Genomic DNA, 15,747 nt, shown 5'->3' with positions numbered 1-15,747 from the left:
ATTCGTGCGTGCTCACGGGCACACGTACATGTACACACACACACACATACTTCCTGCAGACACATATGCACATGTGTGCATCTCTGTGGAGGTCAGAGCTTAACTTCAGGGGTGACTCCTCTGGAGTCATCATCTTGTCTTTTGGGGTCTCTCACTGGTCTGGAGTTTACCCATTAGGCTAGGCAGACTGGCAAAGGACTCTTGAGGACCATTTTGTCTCTGTCTCCCCAGCACTGAGATTATAATCACACACTGTTCTGTCTGGATTCTTATGTGGGTTCTGGGGATTGAACACAGGTCCTCATGTTTGCACGGCAAATGCTTTAAAGACTGATTCATCTCCCAGCCCCTCTAGCCTTCTCATAAAGACCCATCCCCTAGTCTCGAGCCCTTTGAAGAGGAGGGAGGTTTTACGTATGTTCTGATCTCCCCAGGACTACATTGACACAGAGATGCTCCTGTGCACAGAGAATGTGAACCAGGAAAAACTGCTCTCCTATGCCCGTGAAGCTGCGGATTTTGCCACTAATTACCAGCTGCCATCCTTAGACTTTGCCATAAATCACAACGGGCAGCCTGATGTGGCCATGTTCGACTTCACCTCCATGTATGCCTCAGAGAACGCAGCCCTGATGCGTGAGCGCCAGGCACACCAGCTGCTTGTGGCCCTTGTGGGCGACAGCTTGCTTGAGGTACTACCTGCCCTTCAAACCCTGGGAGCCAGCCCTGTTGGCTGAATTCTGAGATCTGTCTGCTTGCCTGTAGCAGAACACTTTTCTCCCATTTCCAGCTTCTGCGTTGCCTCTAGAATGAAGAACAAAACTAACCAGGCCTGGTCTAGAGCCCAGGACTGTCCTCACAACACATAGACCCTAAGCATGGCTGGGACCTGTTACCCGTGTGGCTGGCCCTGTGTGGCCTTTCTGTGTAGAAATCTTCCAGAGTGTGAGGGAGGCTGTGAGGACAAGGGGTCTTCAAAGTATAGTGTAGACATCGTGGCCTTCCCTCTTGACCCTGTAAGTGCAAGGCCCCTTAGATAAATGACCATTTCAGGGTTAGCTTCCAATCTTAATATGAACACTGGCAGTGTCTGCAAAGTTATCCGGGGCTGAGAGTCAGATTGCAAACCCTACCCTGGGTGCACCATGGAGCAAGCTGTTTACCCTCGACTTGACCAGATTAGTCCTTGTTCACCCTTATTGAGGCCTGTCACTTCTTTTTTTAAATTGTTGAGACAAGGTTTCTCTGTGTAACAGTCCTGACTGTCCTGGAACTTGCTTTGTAGACCAGACTGGCCTCAAACTCACAGAGATCTGTCTGTCTCTGTCCCCCAAGTGCTGGGATTAAAGGCGTGCACCACCACCGCCCTGTCCAGTGGCCTGTCACTTCTATCCCTGTCTCCCTCCCAACCTTCCTTTCCTCATTCTCCTGTGATGAATGTTCTGACAGGCTCCAGCACTTTCCATCCGCAAAACCTTTGCCCCTGATCTTCCCAAATGGACAGAGGTCAGAACCCCATCCATGCTTTACAATGACATGAAGGTCACACTTCCATGAAGTGTTCCCTGGGTCTGTTCTCTCGTCCAGAGCCCCCAGGTAGCCTTGCTACATGTGGGGCTGTCATACCCTTCACATTGTGTTCCAACTACACCCGTGATTCTGGGAAGCTGTAGGTAGCAGGATTCTGCCCTTGCTCTGGCTCAGAGATGGCACCCCACAACCAGAGTGTGCCAGGTAGAATGGGAGAGGAGACCGCGAGTCACCAGAGCCAATGAGAATTTTACCTGTGTTCTTTTACAGCCGTTTTGGCCCATGGGCACAGGTTGTGCCCGGGGCTTCTTGGCAGCCTTTGACACAGCATGGATGGTGAAGAGCTGGGACCAGGGCACCTCTCCCCTGGAGGTGCTGGCTGAAAGGTGAGCCTCAAGCAGAACTCCTAAGTGGGGGACGCTGGGTAGAAGACTCGGGCAGGAGCAGAGCTAAGTTAGCTGTCCTGCAGCCTCTGTGCTGAGCTTAATCTGCCATCCAACTTGTGGTCTGATGTGATCTCTGGGTCTTCAAGGACACTCTGTGTCATGATCCCACTCTGTCAGGGAGTTGCTCTGGTGTCCAGGACAGTAGAGACAAATCTGGACATAGGCTAATCCGAAATCAGTCCTTTTCTTATCCACACAAGGCCCAAGAGGTTTATTTAAGGAAGTCTTCAAGGACATTTCACAGTGTCCTTCCCTGGGTAAGGATTCTGGGACCTGCCAGGCCTCTTCTACAGCTGAAGTCCTGGCTTCTTCCCAGGCCCTTGCTGCTGGCCATGGGACCGCGAACAGATGGTTGACTGGGAGAGTTAGTGCTGATATGGGAGACAAGCTTTTGATGGCCTTGGGTATGGGCCACTGTGACCACAAAAGCAGGCCACAGGAGATTGTGGCTGGGTCATAGCTTTAACTGAACCAGAGTCTACTGAGATGTTGGACCTGTATTCTGGCGTCCCGCCCAGGAAAAGAGACCTCATCCCTACCACCTGGGTACTCTTTCCTCTCTCCCTCTTTGCCCCTCCCCTGCATTTTACAGCTCTCAGGAGTATGTGAGATTATAGGAAAGAATTATATAAACACAACAGAGGCCATCTCTGAAACCTTGGAGGCTGGAGGAGAGGGGAGTATAGGAACAAGGGCCTGAGGTGGGAAGAATAATCTCCAACCTCTGGGTTCTGACTCCCTGCAGAGAAAGTCTTTACCGGCTGTTACCTCAGACAACCCCAGAGAACATCAACAAAAATTTTGAACAATACACATTGGACCCAGCAACGCGGTACCCAAACCTCAACCTGCAGTGCGTCAGGCCTCACCAGGTGAGCCCGCTCCCACGCTTGTCTGAAGCCCCTGCAGTGAGCTGAGGGAAAGCAATGGTCTCATATTGTCACTGTCCTGAAACTGAGGCCACCAAAGCTCATTAGAAAAAGGGTGGAGCCACTTCTTTCCCCCGCAAAATGCGAAGGTGCAATAAAGGCCTAGAGGCCTCTTTATAGCCTTAGGAGGGAACTAGAACACATATGGTACTGTGCATATGTGTGTGTTTCTATATTTTCACGTGGTAATTTGCCACTGTGCAAATGTAGCACTGATTATTCCCCTCAAAAATAAGCCACTTACCTAGATATTTCCTCTCTTCCTTACCATGCATAGGCTTGGACATCATTTATCCTGGGGATTTTATCCACCCAAACTCTATTAATTAGTAGGATAGAGAATAGTATGGGTTCCTATTAGCCAATTAGATATTCACGGTCAGTTCTGCCTCATTTGGGAGAACTGTTGAGGCCCGTTGTCTGTGGCTCAGTTGTCTAGATGCCCTGCTGAAAGTCTTACCAGCCTACACCTGAAGAAAACAGTAGCGGATAGGGAATCTGGTATGGGGCATAGAGAGGCCTCCAGCCCAGGAGCTAGGAACCGATGGGCAGATGTGTGGTCTTTTCTGCTCGTAGGTGAAGCATTTATACATCACTAAAGAACTGGACCGCTTCTCTCCCGAGAGATGGGGCTCAGTGAGGAGATCCGTTAGCCTCTCCAGGCGGGGTGAGTTGCCCGTCTGGGACTCTGGGACAAGGTGTGCAGGGCATAAGGCTAGCTGCCTCTGCCCCATTACCTGTGTGACCTTGGCAGGTGCCTCTCCCCTTTGTCCTTCAGTTTCCTCATCTATAAGAGCAGGGGTAAGATGGGATTCTCGGAATCGAGACATGCATTCGCTTCCTGATCACTCAGCCCAGGAAAGTCTGCTGTAGGGAGTTCCACGGGGATAGGTTTTCTTTGCATCTTGTTTCTGGGAAGAGTGTCCTGTCTCCCTAGCAGCTAGTCACCAGATGCCTGGGACTTTCCCCCTTCCTTCTCCTTATCTTCCTAATCTGACTCAGCGCTGGCACAGAGTGGTGTTCCGAAGCAGGGGAGGGATAATCCAATGAGCATCTCCCCAACAGCCCTTCATTCAGGCCCCCTGCTCTCCTACCCAGAGACACTCCAGCTGTGTCCATCTCCCCGCTCCCATCCCTGCACACACAACATGCCCAGCTGCTATAAAACACTGTTTACAATAGTAAACTTTTATTGTTGCCCAAGCACGGCAGGCTCTCCACATTCTTTGCTGTCTCTCCATCCTGTTTTCCTGGAATACCTCCGTCTGATGAATTCCTAGACACTCTTCAGTAGCCAGCTCACATGCACATCCACAGAGACTTTCTTTAGAGAGCGCTTCCTAGGCCACTTGCGACAAACCTGGTCATGAGCACCTCTGTCCACAACAGCCCCGTGTCATTAGCGTCACCTAATAGATGCAGGGTCTGTGTTCCCAGCCTCCAGCCCTGGACCCTGGCCATAGTGGACCCTGGGGACAGTGCTGTTAGACAGTGTGCTTCCTGTTGACCTGTGCAGTGGCCGTCAGGGTTGCATCTCTGCCGTCCACTCTTCCTGGTTCCCAGCCCTGACGTCAGTGGCCGTGATGCTCAGACCGAACTCCCTGAAATTTCTGCAGAACCTCACCACCTGTCTCCTCCCTACAGAGTCAGACATCCGGCCTAACAAGCTCTTAACCTGGTGCCAGCAGCAGACCGAGGGTTACCAGCGCGTCCGTGTCACCGACCTGACCACATCCTGGCGCAGTGGCCTGGCCCTGTGTGCCATCATCCACCGCTTCCGGCCAGAGCTGATGTGAGTGCAGACCCTGGGTACAGGGGACCCCAGCATTCTCTGGGTGAAGACCCCCAACCTGGCTCAGTGTTTCGCTCTGCAAGTTCTGATTGGGTTATTTACTAAAACTTGCTTTCCCCTTGTTTGGACAGCAACATGTTTGCCCCGTGTCCCTAGGATCTGACAGTCATCATAGGATCAGTGGTTGTGTCTCACCCCAACCCTAATAGCCACCTTTTGGAAATTGAGTGTAGGCCTCAAAGCCCCACCCCCCACAAGAGGAAGTAAAAGAGAGACCTACTTAACCAAAGAAGTATTGTTTTGACATCTAGAATCATCAGATCATCTTCTAAAGCTTCTTTGTATGTTGGCAAAATGACAGGATCAATAGGAAGGTGAGATGGCAGTCTAGAAACCCTTCATGACGTCTACTGACCTATTGACACGGGACACAGCACAGACTCCACCCACGTACAAATCCTTCCTAAAGGCTAATGGAAAACTACCAAAATCACCTCGCCCCGAGGAGATGGGAATCTCTCCACATGATACATATAATTTGATTGGTTTGAGAAAAGATCCTGTTACTATAACAGTTAAAATTAAAAAAAAAAAAGAATGAGAAGTAATTAAAGTAACTCCTACATTTTCAAAGAGAGTACATCATTTTCTGAGGGTTTCAGCCTAGGTGTAATCATGTGGTATAATCATGGTCTGTGTTTGATTCAGTCTCTTCATGAGCAAGGCGTGTTCCTGGGCTTGAGGTTGGGGATCAATGGGGCTGGAAAATTATCAGCCCACAGTGTTCATTCTGGGCTCAATGCATCCTGTCTCACCCTGAACTCACCTGGTATTGGTCCTCCAGCAACTTTGACTCACTGAATGAAGATGATGCTGTGGAGAACAACCAGCTGGCATTTGATGTGGCCAAGCGCGAGTTTGGGATCCTGCCTATGACTACAGGCAAAGAGATGGCGTCTACTGAGGAGCCCGACAAGCTCAGCATGGTCATGTACCTCTCCAAGTTCTATGAGCTCTTCCGGGGCACTCCACTGAGACCCATGGGTAAGTGTGGAGGCTATGCCTAGTCTCTAGTGTCATCTCTGTCCCACTGCCTGAGTCTGGCTAGTACTCTCTACTCTGAGCTCTCAACTCAGAGACCAAACAAGGTTGTCTATCCTTGAAGACATGCAATGGCCTCCCATACCCCTCAGTCATTTAAGGCTTTACAAATATTGGGGTGAGGGATTTATTCTAGAAGAGTCCTGATACGAGGACACCCACAGGTTACAACATCACCACCTGGGCCCTGGATCCCAATTTCAGTGTTGCTTTTGCTTCTCAACAGATTCCTGGCGTAAAAACTATAAAGAAAATACTGACTTCGACTTGGGCAAATCACTCATTCCTAATAACTATCTCAACCTCACATTTCCCAGGAAGAGAACCCCACGGGTAAGTTTCTGGCGGGTCTTTTGTTTCTTCCTCACTGCAGGTGATGGGGGAAGAGGAAGGAGAATTTCATGGCTGGTTTGTTTATGTTGACAAACTGTGTAGCTCGAGACTCAGAAGATGAGCAGATAGCTCAGAGTGTGTATATTTTCAGAGTGCACCCAAGTTAGCTCTGCTCTCGGAGAGGCGAAGCGAGCTCATTTCTCATGTCATTCAGATTCACAGGTATGACGAACGTCAGTCAAGGGGCAAGGTTATGGTAGTAGTCTACAGTCTCGCATCTCCATCCATCCATCCATCCATCCATCCATCCTTCCTTCCTTCCTTCCTTTCTTCCATCCATCCACCCACCCACCCATCCATCCATCCATCCATCCATCCATCCATCCATCCATCCAGTGGTCATCGTGCCCCACTAACTTTAAGGCTGTGGCTTTTAGTTGTTTTGACAATGGGAGTGATTGATTACACAAAAGTGAGGGATGTGGGGTTCTTGGCTTCGAATCCTGTCCAAGCTTTCTTCTCTGTTGCTGTGATAAAACACAGACCAGACCAACTTGGGGGAGGAGACGGTTCGTTTGGTTTGCACTTCCGTGTCTCAGACCATGATCAAAGGTATCCAGAGCAGCAGCTCAGGGCAGGAATCTGGCAGTGAGAACTGAAGAAGAGGCCACAGAGGAATGCTCACTCTCCATGGCAGCCCTGCTTTCTTCTACAACCCAGAACCACTTGCTCTGGGTTGGTACCACCCCCAGTGGGCTGGGCCCTCCTACATCAATGGTCAGTCAAGAAGATGCCCCACAGATTGTCTACTTTAGAATGGTCTCATGGGTTGCAGCTCCGTCTTTCTTGGTGACTGTCATTTGTACCAGACTGGCAAACATTACTCAGCACAAACCCAGGGCATAGTGAGAATCTAGAACTTTCAGGAATCATAGAACCCTTAGTGTCTGTGACTTTTTCACAATACTCCCAGATTATAAAAAAAAAAAAAATGCCTGTTTTCTGTTCCCTAAGAAGTTAAGTCAAAATAATCTATTTTTCTATGTTATCATGCTTAGCTGATAAGACTTTTCTGGCAATTTTTTTGTAACTCAGTTATGCATGTCTCAAGCATGAACTTTGTAAATGACAACATTGTCTCACAGTTGCACAAAATAAGCGCATGTAGGTTCTCACACCCTACAAGCCACAGGTTGGACACCTCTGAATTTAACATGTGGTGTAGGACGATTCACTTCATCCAGTGTGAGCCAGAGAAGCTGAAAATCAGATACCCTTTATTTCAGCCATCTCTCATCTCAATGGGAGATAGAATGTCTTTGCTTGACAGGTTCACCATTACAGACATAATCCAGGGCCCAGAGAGGCCAGGCGACTTGCCCAAGGGCATACACTGCTGATTATGCGTCATTGCTGCACTTATTGATCAAAATGGCCTTTGTTGTGTATGCAGTGATGGCACATGCTGAGGTGATGTTAGCTGGGAGACAGACGGCTGAGCTCGGTCCCACACAAGATGCTGAGAACCATACACAAATCTTTATCTATCTGTGGTGACTCTACCACACAGAGATTGGTAGAATCAGACATGCGCCCTGCCTGCAGGGGAGCGTGTGTATCTCAGGGAATACACATTTAGGAGAGATGATGCCTGGACCATTCTGTCCCATAGCCCCCTGCCCAAACAATGCCTGAAACCTTGATAGAGGAGTCTGTGTTCATCACTCCGCACTATCTCCCTATGCTGTTTCTCCAGCTTCCAGAGAAAGAGCTTAACATGTCCACCTGTCCAGTCCCTCCACAGTGCTACATCTTGTCCTTCAGAGATGTCACTGTCCCCTGCTGAGCCAGTCCTAACAATCTCTCTCCCTTCAATTTGAATCCTAAAATTTTGTTCTTTCTCCTCTCCTCTTATATTACTGACATCATTCAAATCTCAGCAAGACATAACGCCTTCTATTTTGCTTGAAGTTGGTTTTTCTGCTAGGGACCATGCCTGCTTTGCGGGAGAGCTCTTCACTCAATAATGAAGACTGGGTGGCGCATGCCTGGTAATGAAAGACTGGGGTTACGTTCTCCTCTTTAGCAATCTTTGGTGCGCTTCTACAGTCTGCCTGTGACTCTGGTCAGACCCCAAACACTTCTTGGTATAGGATGAAAGTTCTTGGAAGTTCTTAAATTATTTTCACCATGCAAGTCAGTACCATCTGAACCCACATTTTTCAGCCTCTTGCCTTTCTGTAGTCATACAGATCTGTGCATACTCTAATCTGTGCTCCCTTGGGCTCTCCTAGACTTTACACTCCTGGGCAATGAATTATGTTATTATGGACACTGCAGTCCGTCATTGTCCTTGTTCAATTATTTGCACCTGAGGGTACCTGGAGTTCATCTCATCTTGAGCTCATTTCTTCTGAGACAATACATCCACCCGCCCATGCGTATATCCTTTGGAGGAAGGGTGGGAACATAGTGTCCTTACAGTGTAGTGGGTAGGGAAACTTGGACTTGGCGTTGTTAAATTTTAGTAACTTACACAGGTATTGTCAAAGTAAGAACTAGAATTCAGACGTTTAAAATTCTGTTGCTAATAGCATTGATACTGTATAGCAATGTGTAGTTTAAGAAGTGTTTTATAGTCTGTGATTCCATCAGACTCACAGAAGCTTTTGAGTAGATGGTGTCAGACTCTTCCCTCTAGGTGAGGACACTGAAGTCAAGGTGGCTGGGTGATTTTCTGAACGTCACTAGCCACACACTAGCACCTGAACCTGTGATTCCTTGAAGAGAGAACTTTCTTGCTAGTATCACTGGTCATCTTTTTAAGTATCAAAGCTGATATCTAAGTCAACCAGATCTAACTTCCTCCATGGTTGGGCTAAACCAGATAACTAAATATAAATGTTGTCTGCATTGAGCCAAAGCAACTCAGGATGTGTGGGGACATAGCTGTCCTCAGCTAGTCAGATTAATAGGCAGACCAGCGGATGTGTGGCATTGGTTGTTTTTTAAAGAGGGAAGCCATTTAGTTTAATAAATGGATTTTGGCATATCAACTCTTTCAAATCCTTGGAAAATCATAAGAAAATGTTCCCGGGGTGAAAGAACTGGAAAGCTAATAGGAAGAGAACGTAAGTCATTTGTTTATTCTCGTGGTCTCTCTGCGTGGCCATGAGAAATATTTGGTTTTTCATGATGCTTCTGGTTCTTTGTCAGTTATAATAAAGTTTAGAATGATTAGAGTCTTTTTGTAAAATGTATTTTTTTGCCAATCTCATGCATGTATGCAATATATTTTTACCATATCCGTCCCAACACACCCCGACCCCCACAGAAGCCCCTCTTCTCCCTACCAGTCCCCCTCTGACTTTGTGTGTGTGTGTGTGCGTGTGTCCATGGCCACGTCCTACTGACTTTAATTATACTCAGTTATATGAGCATAGGCAGAGGTTATTTACTGGAGTGTAACAACTTACTAGTCATTATGCCATTGAAGAAGATGGCTCTGGGTTAGAGGTCTTGAGTCAACTTTTGGCTTCCAGTGAGAAAAATAAATAAATCTCTACATTTTAATTTTTGTAGGCTTTTGTTTTGAACTGCATCTCAATAGTACTTTTCCATAGGGGAAAGTAAACATTGTTTGGATGTGTGTGCGTTGCTAACCTTTCCCTGTAGATGCGTTTTATTTCCCAGGTAGTTCACAGTGGAGGCATCTAAGAAGCAAAAGTTGCCCCCTTGTACTTCATTTATTCTCCCAGGAGGACTTAGGAACTTTTTAGGAGCTGCTGGCTGGGCCCACCACCCTGGACTGTGTTCTGTGAGCCTTTAGGTCACATGTCCAAATGGGGTCTAGCCAGGCTCCAGTTGTTTGAATGGTCCCACCCTGGGCTTTCAAGTATAAGGGAGAGAAAAGGATGTATTACTCTTGGTGAAAAAAGCCAAGTCCTCCTTGAAAGTAGAAGCATACAAAGAGAACACTAAGATTATGCAGGAAGCATTCTTTTTGGTGGGACATTCTGTACTTCAGAGTTCTGGTCTCTGGGCCTAAGTGGCATTCACAGGCAGTGAAGCTGGGAGCCCAAACAGTTTGTGCCTCTAAAACCCAGCATTGTTGGAAACCAGGTCATCTGTTTCTCTTGGTGTTTGTCCAGGCGTTAGACCGGGGTTATTTTCATTCACAGAATAATGATTTATGAGAAGCTGAAGGAGATGCTGAGAGAGGCAGGGCCCTTGATCTGCCAGGCTGGGGTGCCTTGGTCAGATTTTGAACAAATATTCATGACTAAACTGTGGTTGGTTTTTCTTTTAATGGGGGTGGTGAATATGGCAAGCATGTGTGTGTGGTGTATACGTGGTGTGTGTGTGTGATGTTGTGCGTGGTGTGTGATGTGGTGTGTGGTATGTGTCTGTGATGTCCGTGTGTAATGTGGTGTGGTATGTGTATATGGTGTGTGATGTGTATAGTGTGTGTGTGTTGTGATGTGTGTGTGTGGTGTGTGATGTGTGTAGTGTGTGTTGTGATGTGGTATGTAATGAGGGTGTTTATTGGACTCAAATGGCGCACAGTAGACTCAGTGCTAGGGTTCCCAGGCTTCTATTTCAGAGTATCCAAGCCCGGAAGGACCCTTCTAGGGCCAGGCGAACTATACTTGGGCCTGAGCAGGCGTTATACCTGGGCTTACAGTGAGCCTGTAGTACCTCTTCCTGCATTTATGGTATCTGAAAGGCTGGGGTGTGATGTGGACCTGCCGTGGAAGAAGTCAGAGTGTAGGAAAATCCATGCAGATGTGACATATACTCTGTGGGATGTGACCCCAGACTCCAGCAGGAGCTAACTGTTGGGAGAAGGTCCAAATCACTGGAAGCTGGTAGTTATGATGTCTGTCCTTGGGGAATAGATGCAGTCTGGGCTCAAAGATGCATGTGGAGAAGGACCAGTACTCAGCCTCCACCCCACCCAGGCTATGGGGACAGCTCAGACCTTACACCCCTCCTCACCTGACAGGCCTGGGCTCTGTTGTTCAGATTTAGGCAGCAGGGGTGAGCTGTGAGGGGTTACCAGGGTTACCAGGATAGCTGGGTAATACACTATGAAAGGGAATGTGTCTATTAATAGTTACAGTGGCGGAGGGAGTCAATAAATCTGAACCATCCTTGGCAAGCTGGACATTTGATCTCTAGTCCTCAGGTTGGAGCTAATGTTTATTGAAACGAATTAAATCATTTAATGGTGGCTGGATTACAGGCTTAATTTGACATCAAAGCCCTGGACAGCTCACTCAAGTCCTGAGAATGCTCTCTGCAGGGTGAACTTGTCCTACCTCTTCACGGGAGGCCCAGGGAACAAAGAAAGTCAGGGAGTTCCCACAAGGCAACAAGCACTGAGGGCATTCCCCGGGCCTGGCTCTGACTTCGGGGACATGATTAAACCTCCCCCAAGCCCACAGCCACTGTAATAGAGATGACGCCTCCCCTGCTTGTATCTCAGGGATTCCGAAATAGAATAGAGGCACTCTTCATTATGCCTGACTGTGACTCCATGGCTGTGCTTACATGAGGAGCCATCTTTCCCCTTGTCTACCATTAGACTGACAGCTGTGTCCAGATGAGCATGCATCCTTCCGTGCTTCCGGTTCAAACAGCGTTCGTGGCCCTGAGCTCACCATGTTTCCTTGGCCGTTGCAGGTAGACACCCAGACTGAGGAGAGTGACATGAACAAGAGGAGGCGTCAGGGCCTCAACAACCTGGAAGAGGTGAGTGTGCCTGGGCTCGGCTGATACAAAGGCCCACGTCCTAAGGGCCAGTGGCTCCGGGTGTGCTTGCTTAGCTATATCACTAGCCCTGTTCCCATTTTGTTTGTTTTTTTCTCTCATGAACCACTGGGATCCAGGCTCAGTTTGATCACTTTACTACTTCCTAGCTGCGTAACCTTGCAGGATGAAACCTCCCGGGTGTGAGGACCATGGCTGTCAAATGTGCTAACGCATCCAAAATGTTTAAGACTTTGAAAGGTTTTTAGATTAATAAGACGGCACACATAACCTAGTTAATTAATATTGAATTGCTAATCATAGTAAGTAGGAAAGAGACACCAGCTGACAAGCTCTCTGCACTTTTTGCTGCTTCCCTCTAAAGCCTTTAAGACAAATGTTGGGTGCCCGCGAGTGCCACCATCTGGTGAAAGGAGAAAACTGTAGGAGACGGCGCTGAAGTCTAGATAGAGCCTGTCTCAGAAAATGGGCAGGAGGGTGTGAGCTCTACCTTAATGAAATAATCTAAAGAGACACGAGATGTGCATGTGTGTAATGTTGGCGGGTGATCGCGCACCTTGTATGCATGTGGAGGTCAGAGATGCTGTAGAGTGTCTTCCTTGCTTGCTCTCCACTTACTTTTTTTTTTTCAAAACAGGGTTTCTCTGTGTAACAATCCTAGATATCCTGGAACTCACTTTGTAGACCAGGCTGGCCTCGAACTCTCAGAGATCCGCCTGTCTCTGCCTCCCAAGCGCTGGTATTAAAGATGTGCATCACCACTGCCCGACTTCCACCTTACTTTTTTAAGACAGGGTCTCACTCTGAAGTGATAGCTCATTCATTAGACTTGACTGGATGGCCGATGAGCCCCAGGGATCAGCCTGCCCCCTACTTCCCACTGTCAGGGCTATGGACTTGTGCCCTGCACTTAGCTTTTGGGGGGATATTGGGGAGACCTAGGTTCAGGTCTTCATGTTTTGTATGCCATTCACTTTACCTCCTCAGCCATCTCCCCAGTTCTGTACTTCATTTTTCAAAGCCATCCCAGTTCTGCAAAAGGAAGCATGCATATGGCCATGAGGTGTGGGCAGCAGCTGATGCCGTAGCTGACTCAGAAGCATGTGAGGTGATTTACAAACTACACCAATGCTTGATTCCCGGGACTTATAAGAGACTTACTTGCCTCCTCTGTGTGTGACTTTATTGTTATATTTTGTAAAACACGGGTCGTGCCTCAGACTTGTTCTATCTCCCATCAGTGAACTGCCAGTCAAGCCAGAAGCCCACCCTGATAGAGTGTGGCTGCCCACCACTTACCTCATTCTCTGATCAAAGGAAATCTGGAGTTCAATTCACATTGTGCAGTGTAAACATGCTCGCTACCCTCATCTGAAGTGTTTCCAGAACTTTTGGGGCAATCCTGCCAAGAACTGTGGCTTCAGGGGGCTGGAGAAATGGCTGAGCAGTTAAGAAAACTCACTGCTCTTCCAGAGGACCCAAGTTCAGTTCCCAGCACCCACATCAAGTAGCTCTCAACTGCCTAAAACTATATCTCCAGGGAATCCAATGCCCTCTTCTGACCTTCAGAGGTGTAAACACACACACAGAGTTTTAAAAATGAAAAAGTAATGCAAACCCCAGTGCCCTGACTCGATGAATTGGTGCACTGGTGGCTGTGTGGCCACTGCTGTCACCGACTTTGGTTTGTACAGTGTTCATTCAGGAGACGTCACCCTCCCTCCCTCTTGATCATGCGTGGTTTGTGTGTAAGACACATTCCATACCCTAAAGCAGGGAGTGGCTCTCCATTTTGCGTTTGTCCAGAACTTGACTGTGCTGTGCATACACGACCCCTCCCCCAGGCTCCTCTCTTTGGGATCTTATTTTTAAAAACTTTAGCTTGCGTCTTCCCACGCATCTTCTCTGAATGAACACAACTTTACCCTCTCAAGAATGCTGTTCCTGTGGAGAGACTCATTGTCTCCTTCGGGGGCCTGACCACCCACTTGGCACAGTACCCTTCTGTATGCTCTGAGGTGTATGGGAAAAGGTGCATGGAACAGGAAATACATACTAAGAAATACTAGACATTTTCAAATCGTATTAGTAGATGAGTGAGAGGGAGCTCAGGTTTGTAAGCCATCGTAACCAAGCTTGTTACCATCACGCATCCCAACAGGATGGATGCGAAGGGCCCTTCATCCCTGTGCCATGAATCCCCAGAACCCCCAGTCCCGGGCTAATTGTGAGAGCACCTCAGACCAACACAGATTGAGATCTTTTTATACAATAGCTGCCAAGTGCCCTTCAGAAGTGTCAGAGCCAAGGGAGATAGCGAAATTGCCAGAGATTGGAGGAGACTAAGGAGACAAGATGACTCAATGTGTGGGATCCTGGATTGGAGCCTGGAACAGAAGATGGGTGGGAATGGAAAAACTGATGCAATCCAAACACAGTCCATGGTCCAGTTGAGAGTATTATGCCAGTGCCTGTTCCCTGGCTCTGATAACAGGGCTGCGATTATTCCTGAAGCTACATCAAAGGTGGCTGGGGGAGGTGTCCTCGGGAGCAGGCTGTACTTCTTTGTACCGTCTGTGTAAATCTAAAGTTATCTCTGAATTATTTTTTCTTTAAAGATTAGAGTTGTGGGCGAAGTTGGGAAAGGGAGTGCAGAGGAGAGGAGCAAAAAGCCAAAAGCCTGTGCTCACCATAGCCCGACTCCCTTCCCTCGCCACTCTCTCTCCAATTCTCAGACGAAATGATGTATTTTGGAAATTATTTTATGTAACACTTCTCTATTTGAACTGATTTTAATTTTTTGCTATAACCGTTTGAAGTGGGACACTCTTCCCATTTTGTAGATGGGGCAAATTCAGAGACATACACTGCCTGGGTTCAGGACTGGTAGGGAGAAAGAATTCAAACTCTAACTGCCGGGTTCCCAAGCCAATAGTCCATCCTTTAGACACATGCATTGTGCAGTGAGCATCAGTTCCAGAGGACACCCCTGCTGTCTGCCCTCGCCCCCACAACCCGCTGATGTCCTGACGATCCCTGGATTCCCATGTGCTGTTTTAACCTTTGCAGCTGCCAGCTTTCTCCAGTCGTAGCTTGGGCTCCAGTCAAGAGTGTGCTAGAGAAGGTGGCAATCAGAACAAAGTCAAGTCCATGGCCAATCAGCTGCTGGCCAAGTTTGAGGAGAACACACGGAACCCTGCAGCCCAGAAACAGGTAATGCTTTATATGGTCACTGGACATATCCTACTGGTAGCGGAACCTGGCTGGCTAGAGATGGGCTAGAGTTCACCTCCTGGGTGTGGCCAAACCGGGGAAAAAGGCGTCAGCCTCTTGGCTGTGAAATAACAGACTTTTCCATGGGGTTTTGTTAGAACATTTAGGCCTTCATACTGGATCCCTAACAAGTAGGGGGTGCTAGCATTCCAGTGTGCAGCCTGGGAGTCATAGTTTGCTGGTGCCCATCTCTCAATTAGTTAAATCCATTTCCTAAATCGCCTTTGCCCTCAAACCATGATTTTAGCCAGTGTGAGAGAGGGCGGCTGGAGTCCAGAGGCCGTGTAGGAGAATACTGCCCAAGTCCCTGGTAAGATGGCGTACCCTGATCAGAGGTGCAAGGACTTGGCCAACTTCCTCAGCATGCCCTGGTGCCTCTGCCCTCCCCACACCCCAACAGGCTGTACAGGGTCGCTGTGTTTGACCAGGGCGGGCTGGCTGCTGTGGCTCACACAGTCATGCCTCTTTTCAAGGCTGTGTTCTTAGCTTGGTTGCTCTGTTCTCTTGCCTTTGGATGTATACTGTAAAGTTACAATATGTTGTCATGATATAAGACTCTGGGGGTCAGATT

At 48.1% G+C, this 15,747-nt stretch overlaps 1 protein-coding gene across 3 annotated transcripts in view; it reads left to right on the top strand.

Annotated features, from left to right (window-relative positions):
- Mical2 (microtubule associated monooxygenase, calponin and LIM domain containing 2) overlaps positions 1-15,747 on the top strand; it is a 196,709-nt gene that overhangs the window by 97,168 nt on the left and 83,794 nt on the right. For all 3 annotated transcript variants that reach the window (XM_057778566.1, XM_057778568.1, XM_057778567.1), the window contains 9 exons: positions 435-692; positions 1,801-1,916; positions 2,722-2,848; positions 3,482-3,572; positions 4,550-4,697; positions 5,542-5,741; positions 6,025-6,131; positions 11,817-11,885; positions 14,973-15,116. In XM_057778566.1, the coding sequence (XP_057634549.1) occupies positions 435-692; positions 1,801-1,916; positions 2,722-2,848; positions 3,482-3,572; positions 4,550-4,697; positions 5,542-5,741; positions 6,025-6,131; positions 11,817-11,885; positions 14,973-15,116 (1,260 nt within the window). The remainder of the gene's footprint in view (positions 1-434; positions 693-1,800; positions 1,917-2,721; positions 2,849-3,481; positions 3,573-4,549; positions 4,698-5,541; positions 5,742-6,024; positions 6,132-11,816; positions 11,886-14,972; positions 15,117-15,747) is intronic.

This window comes from Chionomys nivalis, chromosome 8 (assembly GCF_950005125.1).
Source record: "Chionomys nivalis chromosome 8, mChiNiv1.1, whole genome shotgun sequence".
Classification (NCBI taxonomy): Eukaryota; Metazoa; Chordata; class Mammalia; order Rodentia; family Cricetidae; genus Chionomys; species Chionomys nivalis.
The sequence above is the reverse complement of the archived record's forward strand: the minus strand, read 5'-3'. Positions and strand labels throughout refer to the sequence as shown.